We start from the raw sequence: 10,961 nt of genomic DNA on the forward strand, positions 1-10,961 counted from the left end.
TTTTTTATTTCACAGCAGCAATGGGACAATGATCTCCACTGTGTGAGGGGCACAGACACGGCCACCGCTGCTTTGAAGAACTTTCGCCCTTTATCTTTCCGCTTTTACTATTTTATTTATTTTATGTTTCCACCATTTTCTTGGAAAATTTCTGTTCACTTTTTTTTTTTTTTTTTTTTTTTTTTTAACACCGGAATTGATTTTCTAGGTCTTTTGGATTCCTCCCTCAGTCCATTGAGTTGCTGGAGGGATCTACGCTGTAATGTAAAGCAGGGACTGGAGGTCACGCCGGCGCCTGGGCTATCCTGGTGTGACTCGCTGAAGTTTTTTTTTATTTTTCTCCTCCTGTCGCTGTCGTTTTCAGAGCAGACATTTGCCAAAGTCTATCTGTAATTACTGAACATAAAGAAGTTCTCTACCGCCGTGGACATTTTATACCAGTTTTTATGGGGTGTACGGAGACTTTATTTTCGAGGTCTGTGGGGGAGGGTCCGGGGTGGGGATATTGCTTCCTCCGCCCGTGTCGTGGGACATCAGGGACTGTTACTGCTTTTGTCACTGTTTTGTCCTATCTGAAGTCTATGTAAACACCAAGGGGCAAAAAAAAACTCCAAACTGTTGCGCTATTTTTTTTTTTAACATGTCCTATTGAAGTCAATGGGAGGTGGATCTGCACTTTTTAGGGGCGTTTTGTATTATTTTTCGCATGGTTTTTGCATGTGAACCTACGATAACTAATTTTGTGTCATCCATCTTGGGCTACGTTGGGTCTTTTTTCCTTCAGTCACATCCAAAGTGCTGAGATCCTGGGTTCCGGAGCAGTGCGTTGTGGGAAAGTCTGTTTATATACTTCTCCCCCCATAAGGCATCAGTGATGTACAGAGCTATGAGGTCACCCACCCAGAATGGAGGAAACCACAGCATCTTGTGTGACCTTGGATGTGATGGGAGAAGATATGACCCAAGATCGGCCCAGGATCCGCTATATATCCACAACCCTGAGACCAGCCTAGGATCCACTATGTATCTACAACCCCAAGATCGGCCCAGGATCCACTATATATCCACAACCCTGAGACCAGCCTAGGATCCACTATATATCTACAACCCCAAGATCCACTATATATCCACATCCCCAAAATCGGCCCAGGATCCACTATATATCCACAACCCCGACATCGGCCCAGGATCCACTATATATCCACATCCCCAAAATCGGCCCAGGATCCACTATATATCCACAACCCCGACATCGGCCCAGGATCCACTATATATCCAAAACCCTAAGATCGGCCCAGGATCCACTATATATCCACAACCCCGACATCAGCCCAGGATCCACTATATATCCACAACCCGACATCAGCCCAGGATCCACTATATATCCACAACCCCGACATCGGCCCCTGATCCACTATATATCCACAACCCCGACATCGGCCCAGGATCCACTATATATCCACAACCCTAAGATCGGCCCAGGACCCACTATATATCCACAACCCCGACATCAGCCCAGGATCCACTATATATCCACAACCCCAAGATCTGCCCAGGATCCACTATATATCCACAACCCCGACATCAGCCCAGGATCCACTATATATCCACAACCCCGACATCGGCCCAGGATCCACTATATATCCACAACCCCGACATCGGCCCAGGATCCACTATATAATCCACAACCCCGACATCGGCCCAGGATCCACTATATAATCCACAACCCCGACATCGGCCCAGGATCCACTATATATCCACAACCCTAAGATCAGCCCAGGATCCACTATATATCCACAACCCCGAGACCAGCCTAGGATCCACTATATATCCACAACCCAAAGATCGGCCCAGGATCCACTATATATCCACAACCCCGAGACCGGCCCAGGATCCACTATATATCCACAACCCCGAGACCGGCCCAGGATCCACTATATATCCACAACCCCGACATCAGCCCAGGATCCACTATATATCCACAACCCCAAGATCTGCTCAGGATCCGCTGTATATCCACAACCCAGAGACCAGCCTAGGATCCACTATATATCCACAACCCAAAGATCGGCCCAGGATCCACTATATATCCACAACCCCGACATCAGCCCAGGATCCACTATATATCCACAACCCCGACATCAGCCCAGGATCCACTATATATCCACAACCCCGAGACCAGCCCAGGATCCACTATATATCCACATCCCCAGATCGGACCAGGATCCACTATATATCCACAACCCTAAGATCGACCCAGGATCCACTATATATCCACAATCCTAAGATCGGCCCAGGGTCCACTATATATCCGCATCCCTAAGATAGGCCCAGGATCCACTATATATCCACAATACTAAGATTGGCCCAGGATCCACTATATATCCACAACCCTAAGATAGGCCCAGGATCCACTATATATCCGCATCCCTAAGATAGGCCCAGGATCCACTATATATCCGCATCCCTAAAATAGGCCCAGGATCCACTATATATCCACAATACTAAGATAGGCCCAGGATCCACTATATATCCACAATACTAAGATAGGCCCAGGATCCACTATATATCCACAATACTAAGATTTGCCCAGGATCCACTATATATCCACAACCCCAAGATTGGCCCAGGGTACACTATATATCCGCATCCCTAAGATAGGCCCAGGATCCACTATATATCCACAATACTAAGATTGGCCCAGGATCCACTATATATCCACAATACTAAGATTGGCCCAGGATCCACTATATATCCACAATACTAAGATAGGCCCAGGATCCACTATATATCCACAATACTAAGATTGGCCCAGGATCCACTATATATCCACATCCCCTGAGATCGGCCCAGGATTCACTATATATCCACATCCCCGACATCGGCCCAGGATCCACTATATATCCACATCCCCATAGTCACAGGTGTTTTATAGTGTGCACTGAGGGATGTGTATACCTCAGTCATACATAGATGCACACATTTACGTGGGTCTCTTATAGGTGACGGACCTGAGGGTGGGTCTCTTATAGGTGACGGACCTGGGGGTGGGTCTCTTATAGGTGACTGACCTGAGTGTGGGTCTCTTATAGGTGATGGACCTGGGGGTGGGTCTCTTATAGGTGACTGACCTGGGCGTGGGTCTCTTATAGGTGATGGACCTGGGCGTGGGTCTCTTATAGGTGATGGACCTGGGGGTGGGTCTCTTATACGTGACGGACCTGGGGGTGGGTCTCTTATAGGTGATGGACCTGGGGGTGGGTCCTGGTGACGGACCTGGGCGTGGGTCTCTTATAGGTGACGGACCTGGGCGTGGGTCTCTTATAGGTGACGGACCTGGGGGTGGGTCTCTTATAGGTGATGGACCTGGGGGTGGGACCTGGTGACGGACCTGGGGGGGTGGGTCTCTTATAGGTGATGGACCTGGGGGTGGGTCTCTTATACGTGACGGACCTGGGGGTGGGTCTCTTATAGGTGATGGACCTGGGGGTGGGTCTCTTATAGGTGACTGACCTGGGGGTGGGTCTCTTATAGGTGATGGACCTGGGGGTGGGGCCTGGTGACGGACCTGGAGGTGGGTCTCTTATAGGTGATGGACCTGGGGGTGGGTCTCTTATACGTGACGGACTCAGGGTGTTTGTTGAGGGACGGTTTTTATTCTCGGCTCGGGGCTGTTTTGGATTCCTTCTGAATCTTGAAATAAAAAAATCTCTAAAATTGCACATTTAAAGCCATATTCTGCCAGAAGGGAGATCTGACGGGCCGCTCTGCTATATGGGAGGGGGTGGGCTGTCCACAAGGGCTTCACCAGTTAGTCTCCCCTTAACTTAGTCCCACCCCCCCATTAGTCTCCCCCCCCCCCCCCCAAAAGTCATCCCCCCCATTAGTCTCCCCCCCCCCCCCATAAGTCATCCCCCCCATTAGTGCCCCTTGTGTGGCCCCCTCCCAGGTTCTCCATTACTTTAGGATGAGGTATCTCGGACCCTTCTATGATCTTTTCCATATGTGAGGGCCACAAAGTCCAGGATCCCCCTTCTATAGGAGATGGGGCCCCCATGGCTCCTCTCATAAGATGGACGGATCTTACGGATGTCGAGTTTTATTTATAAAGGGGTCCTCCACCTCCCATGATGTTTATCAGACGACCCCAGAGATGGTGAATAAAATCACAGCCTGTGCAGAGGAAGGGGGGGGGGGGGCCGTTCCCCATAGCAACCAATCAGATCACTTCTAATTCAGAGGCCTTTTTAAAATAAGTGATCTGATTGGTTGCCATGGGCTGCAACGCTTCTCCTCTGCAGAGGTTTTCTCCCCTTCCTGTCCAGCTCAGCAATTATGTCTGACAAGAACTCTGGTTGTTAGGCAGTGTATCCCTAGCAACCACTCATTGTAGCATTGACCCCCCCCCCCCCCCCAATCCTCCTCCCTCACTAGCGGTGACCCCTCCCATCCTCCTCCCTCTCTAGCGGTGACCCCTCCCATCCCCCCTCCCTCTCTAGCGGTGACCCTTCCCATCCCCCCTCCCTCTCTAGCGGTGACCCTTCCCATCCCCCCTCCCTCTCTAGCGGTGACCCCTCCCATCCCCCCTCCCTCTCTAGCGGTGACCCCTCCCTCTCTAGCGGTGACCCCTCCCATCCTCTCTCCCTCTCTAGCCTTGACCCCTCCCATCCCCCTCCCTCTCTAGCGGTGACCCCTCCCATCCCCCCTCCCTCTCTAGCGCTGACCCCTCCCATCCCCCCTCCCTCACTAGCGGTGACTCCTCCCCTCCCTCACTAGCGGTGACGCCTCCCATCCCCCCTCCCTCTCTAGCGGTGACCAATCCCATCCTCCCCCTTCTCTAGCGGTGACCCTTCCCACCCCCCTCCCTCTCTAGCGGTGACCCCTCCCATACCCCCCTCCCTCTCTAGCGGTGACCCCTCCCATACCCCCCTCCCTCTCTAGCGGTGACCCCTCCCATCCCCCTCCCTCTCTAGCGGTGTCCTCTCCCATCCCCCTCCCTCTCTAGCGGTGACCAATCCCATCCCCCCTCCTTCTCTAGCGGTGACCCCTCCCATCCCCCCTCCTTCTCTAGCGGTGACCCCTCCCATACCCCCTCCCTCTCTAGCGGTGACCCCTCCCATCCCCCCTCCTTCTCTAGCGGTGACCCCTCCCATACCCCCTCCCTCTCTAGCGGTGACCCCTCCCATACCCCCTCCCTCTCTAGCAGTGACCCCTCCCATCCCCCTCCCTCTCTAGTGGTGACCCCTCCCATCCCCCCTCCCTTTCTAGCGGTGACCCTTCCCATCCCCCTCCCTCTCTAGTGGTGACCCCTCCCATCCTCCTCCCTCTCTAGTGGTGACCCCTCCCTCTCTAGCGGTGAACCCTCCCATCCCCCCCTCTCTAGCGGTGACCCCTCCCATCCCCCCCCCTCTCTAGCGGTGACCCCTCCCTCTCTAGCGGGGACCCCTCCCATCCCCCCTCCCTCACTAGCGGTGACCCCTCCCTCTCTAGCGGGGACCCCTCCCATCCCCCCTCCCTCACTAGCGGTGACTCCTCCCCTCCCTCACTAGCGGTGACGCCTCCCATCCTCCCCTCCCTCTCTAGCGGTGACCTCTCCCATCCCCCCTCCCTCTCTAGCGGTGACCAATCCCATCCTCCCCCTTCTCTAGCGGTGACCCTTCCCATCCCCCTCCCTCTCTAGCGGTGACCCCTGCCATCCCCCTCCCTTTCTAGCGGTGACCCCTCCCTCTCTAGCGGTGACCCCTCCCATACCCCCCTCCCTCTCTAGCGGTGACCCCTCCCATCCCCCCTCCCTCTCTAGCGGTGACCCCTCCCATACCCCCCTCCCTCTCTAGCGGTGACCCCTCCCATCCCCCTCCCTCTCTAGCGGTGACCCCTCCCATCCCCCCTCCCTCTCTAGAGGTGACCCCTCCCTCACTAGCGGTGACTCCTCCCCTCCCTCACTAGCGGTGACGCCTCCCATCCTCCCCTCCCTCTCTAGCGGTGACCCCTCCCATCCCCCCTCCCTCTCTAGCATTGACCCCTCCCATCCCCCCTCCCTCTCTAGCATTGACCCCTCCCATCCCCCCTCCCTATCTAGCGGTGACCAATCCCGTCCCCCTCCCTCTCTAGCGGTGACCCCTCCCTTCCCCCCCCCCTCTCTAGCGGTGACCCTTCCCATCCCCCTCCCATACCCCCTCCCTCTCTAGCGGTGACCCCTCCCATACCCCCTCCCTCTCTAGCGGTGACCCCTCCCATCCCCCCTCCCTCTCTAGCGGTGACCCCTCCCATCCCCCCCTCCCTCTCTAGCGGTGACCCCTCCCATCCCCCCTCCCTCTCTAGCGGTGACCCCTCCCATCCCCCCTCCCTCTCTAGCGGTGACCCCTCCCATCCCCCCTCCCTCTCTAGCGATGACCCCTCCCATCCCCCCTCCCTCTCTAGCGGTGACCCCTCCCATACCCCCCTCCCTCTCTAGCGGTGACCCCTCCCATACCCCCCTCCCTCTCTAGCGGTGACCCCTCCCATACCCCCCTCCCTCTCTAGCGGTGACCCCTCCCATACCCCCCTCCCTCTCTAGCGGTGACCCCTCCCATACCCCCCTCCCTCTCTAGCGGTGACCCCTCCCATACCCCCCTCCCTCTCTAGCGGTGACCTCTCCCATCCTCTCTCCCTCTCTAGCGGTGACCCCTCCCATCCCCCCCTCCCTCTCTAGCGGTGACCCCTCCCATCCCCCCTCCCTCTCTAGCGGTGACCCCTCCCATCCCCCCTCCCTCTCTAGCGGTGACCCCTCCCATCCCCCCTCCCTCTCTAGCGGTGACCCCTCCCATCCCCCCTCCCTCTCTAGCGGTGACCCCTCCCATCCCCCTCCCTCTCTAGCGGTGACCCCTCCCATCCCCCCTCCCTCTCTAGAGGTGACCCCTCCCTCACTAGCGGTGACTCCTCCCCTCCCTCACTAGCGGTGACGCCTCCCCTCCTCCCCTCCCTCTCTAGCGGTGACCCCTCCCATCCCCCCTCCCTCTCTAGCATTGACCCCTCCCATCCCCCCTCCCTCTCTAGCATTGACCCCTCCCATCCCCCCTCCCTATCTAGCGGTGACCAATCCCGTCCCCCTCCCTCTCTAGCGGTGACCCCTCCCTTCCCCCCCCCCTCTCTAGCGGTGACCCTTCCCATCCCCCTCCCATACCCCCTCCCTCTCTAGCGGTGACCCCTCCCATCCCCCCTCCCTCTCTAGCGGTGACCCCTCCCATCCCCCCTCCCTCTCTAGCGGTGACCCCTCCCATCCCCCCTCCCTCTCTAGCGGTGACCCCTCCCATCCCCCCTCCCTCTCTAGCGGTGACCCCTCCCATCCCCCCTCCCTCTCTAGCGGTGACCCCTCCCTCTCTAGCGATGACCCCTCCCATCCCCCCTCCCTCTCTAGCGGTGACCCCTCCCATCCCCCTCCCTCTCTAGCGGTGACCCCTCCCATACCCCCCTCCCTCTCTAGCGGTGACCCCTCCCATACCCCCCTCCCTCTCTAGCGGTGACCCCTCCCATACCCCCCTCCCTCTCTAGCGGTGACCCCTCCCATACCCCCCTCCCTCTCTAGCGGTGACCCCTCCCATACCCCCCTCCCTCTCTAGCGGTGACCCCTCCCATACCCCCCTCCCTCTCTAGCGGTGACCCCTCCCATACCCCCCTCCCTCTCTAGCGGTGACCCCTCCCATACCCCCCTCCCTCTCTAGCGGTGACCCCTCCCATCCCCTCTCCCTCTCTAGCGGTGACCCCTCCCATCCTCTCTCCCTCTCTAGCGGTGACCCCTCCCATCCCCCCCTCCCTCTCTAGCGGTGACCCCTCCCATCCCCCCTCCCTCTCTAGCGGTGACCCCTCCCATCCCCCCTCCCTCTCTAGCGGTGACCCCTCCCATCCCCCCTCCCTCTCTAGCGGTGACCCCTCCCATCCCCCCTCCCTCTCTAGCGGTGACCCCTCCCATCCCCCCTCCCTCTCTAGCGGTGACCCCTCCCATCCCCCCTCCCTTTCTAGCGGTGACCCCTCCCTCTCTAGCGGTGACCCCTCCCATCCCCCCTCCCTCTCTAGCGGTGACCCCTCCCTCTCTAGCAGTGACCCCTCCCATCCCCCCTCCCTCTCTAGCGGTGACCCCTCCCATCCCCCCTCCCTCTCTAGCGGTGACCCCTCCCATCCCCCCCTCCCTCTCTAGCGGTGACCCCTCCCATACCCCCCTCCCTCTCTAGCGGTGACCCCTCCCATACCCCCCTCCCTCTCTAGCGGTGACCCCTCCCATACCCCCCTCCCTCTCTAGCGGTGACCCCTCCCATCCCCCCTCCCTCACTAGCGGTGACTCCTCCCCTCCCTCACTAGCGGTGACGCCTCCCATCCCCCTCCCTCTCTAGCGGTCACCCCTCCCATCCCCCTCCCTCTCTAGCGTTGACCCCTCCCATCCCCCCTCCCTCTCTAGCAGTGACCAATCCCATCCCCCTCCCTCTCTAGCGGTGACCCCTCCCATCCCCCCCCCTCTCTAGCGGTGACCCTTCCCATCCCCCTCCCATCCCCCCTCCCTCTCTAGCGGTGACCCCTCCCATCCCCCCCTCCCTCTCTAGCGGTGACCCCTCCCATCCCCCCCTCCCTCACTAGCGGTGACCCCTCCCATACCCCCTCCCTCTCTAGCGGTGACCCCTCCCATACCCCCTCCCTCTCTAGCGGTGACCCCTCCCATACCCCCTCCCTCTCTAGCGGTGACCCCTCCCATCCCCCCTCCCTCTCTAGCGGTGACCCCTCCCATCCCCCCTCCCTCTCTAGCGGTGACCCCTCCCATCCCCCCCTCCCTCTCTAGCGGTGACCCCTCCCATCCCCCCCTCCCTCTCTAGCGGTGACCCCTCCCATCCCCCCTCCCTCTCTAGCGGTGACCCCTCCTATACCCCCCTCCCTCTCTAGCGGTGACCCCTCCCATACCCCCCTCCCTCTCTAGCGGTGACCACCATCTTCTCTAGGATGGAGTATGACCTTTAGTGACGTCTTATACGATCCCCAGTCATGTTCTAAGGTTCCTCCAGGAGGGGGCGTCAGCTGCTGTGCACCTCCTCACTTCATCCCATAACTTTATTTATATAAAGAAGATTGGGGGATGGGTCATTATTTATTATATTTGGCGCCATTGTTTTGGGGCATTTCTGTATTTATTTCGCTGTCGTTTGATTGTTTGGCGTCCGGGAGATTTATCTATTTTTTTTTCTTTTATATTTTTGTTCTTTTCGTCTTTTATGTCTCACAAACTTCTAGAATCAAACACAATAAGATTGGCGCAGACGACCCCCTGTATGGTTTCCTGGCGTGCTGATTGGTGGGACTCGGATTCTGTCACCTTTTTTCCTGCCAGTGCCATAAAGCGAGCCTGCGCGGTGCGTCTCCTCAGTGGCCCCGCCCCTTCGCTCTCCGCCATGAACAGAATGTATAGTGACCGCGTTATTGTAGAATAAACTTTGATTTCTCGCCTCTCGTGGCGGTTTTTCTTGCTTGCCGTCTCTTTACAGATTTATATGGGGGGGTCTTGCTGTGATTCCGACCATTCAGCGGCTGTATTATAAACTGCGCTAAAATAAACATTTTCTACAACCAGACGGTGACTTTATTATTATTTATGATTATTATTTCATTTGCATCGTAATAAATGATCCGCCATTCTTCGCCGCCGCCATCTTCATAGACTCCGGTCTGGCTTTATTCATGTATGTGAAGGTGCAGATCAGTGGTCTCCAGACTGTGGCCCTCCAGCTGGTGCAACACTACAACTCCCAGCATGACGAGACTGCGTGCATACTGGAGGCACACGGCTTGGAGACCACTGTAGGTGAGACATGGGGCGTATACGCTGCAGATTATTATGGCGCAGAAATGTGACGGGTCCAGGTTGTTATGGAAACGCTACATGTTTTTATATATATTTCAGAATCTGCAGTAAATCTGTTTTTATACGTATGTGAAATGTATTATATTGGAATTTAGTTATTTTTATTTGCACCAATCTGCAGCATTAACGCCCCACGTGTCCGCACTCAAATATATATAAAAATATAATAAAAACAATATTTATTTACACAATTTTAAGTGTGTACATATTAAGTGTGTGTGTATATATATATATATATACACACATACACAGGAGGTTAGGTGTGTGTATAATATATATATATATATGTACAGGAGGTTAGGTGTGTGTATAATATATATATATATATACAGGAGGTTAGGTGTGTGTATAATATATATATATATATATATATATGTACAGGAGGTTAGGTGTGTGTATAATATATATATATATATGTACAGGAGGCTAGGTGTGTGTATAATATATATATATATATGTACAGGAGGTTAGGTGTGTGTATAATATATATATATATATGTACAGGAGGCTAGGTGTGTGTATAATATATATATATATATGTACAGGAGGTTAGGTGTGTGTATAATATATATATATATATATATACAGGAGGTTAGGTGTGTGTATAATATATATATATATATATATATGTACAGGAGGTTAGGTGTGTGTATAATATATATATATATATGTACAGGAGGTTAGGTGTGTGTATAATATATATATATATATATGTACAGGAGGTTAGGTGTGTGTATAATATATATATATATGTACAGGAGGTTAGGTGTGTGTATAATATATATATATATATATATATACAGGAGGTTAGGTGTGTGTATAATATATATATATATGTACAGGAGGCTAGGTGTGTGTATAATATATATATATATATATGTACAGGAGGTTAGGTGTGTGTATAATATATATATATATACAGGAGGTTAGGTGTGTGTATAATATATATATATATATATGTACAGGAGGTTAGGTGTGTGTATAATATATATATATATATATATGTACAGGAGGTTAGGTGTGTGTATAATATATATATATATATATATGTACAGGAGGCTAGGTGTGTGTATAATATATA

General features: G+C 54.4%; 1 protein-coding gene across 8 annotated transcripts in view; it reads left to right on the forward strand.

Moving 5' to 3' along the window:
• BAIAP2 (BAR/IMD domain containing adaptor protein 2) overlaps positions 1–10,961 on the forward strand; it is a gene marked incomplete at its 5' end in the record, with an annotated part of 75,848 nt that overhangs the window by 32,939 nt on the left and 31,948 nt on the right. The window contains 1 exon segment of one of the 8 annotated variants that reach the window (XM_056553875.1): positions 16–3,254. In XM_056553875.1, the coding sequence (XP_056409850.1) occupies positions 16–46 (31 nt within the window). 8 annotated transcript variants of the gene reach the window in all.

Source organism: Hyla sarda, unplaced genomic scaffold (assembly GCF_029499605.1).
Source record: "Hyla sarda isolate aHylSar1 unplaced genomic scaffold, aHylSar1.hap1 scaffold_423, whole genome shotgun sequence".
Taxonomy (NCBI): Eukaryota; Metazoa; Chordata; class Amphibia; order Anura; family Hylidae; genus Hyla; species Hyla sarda.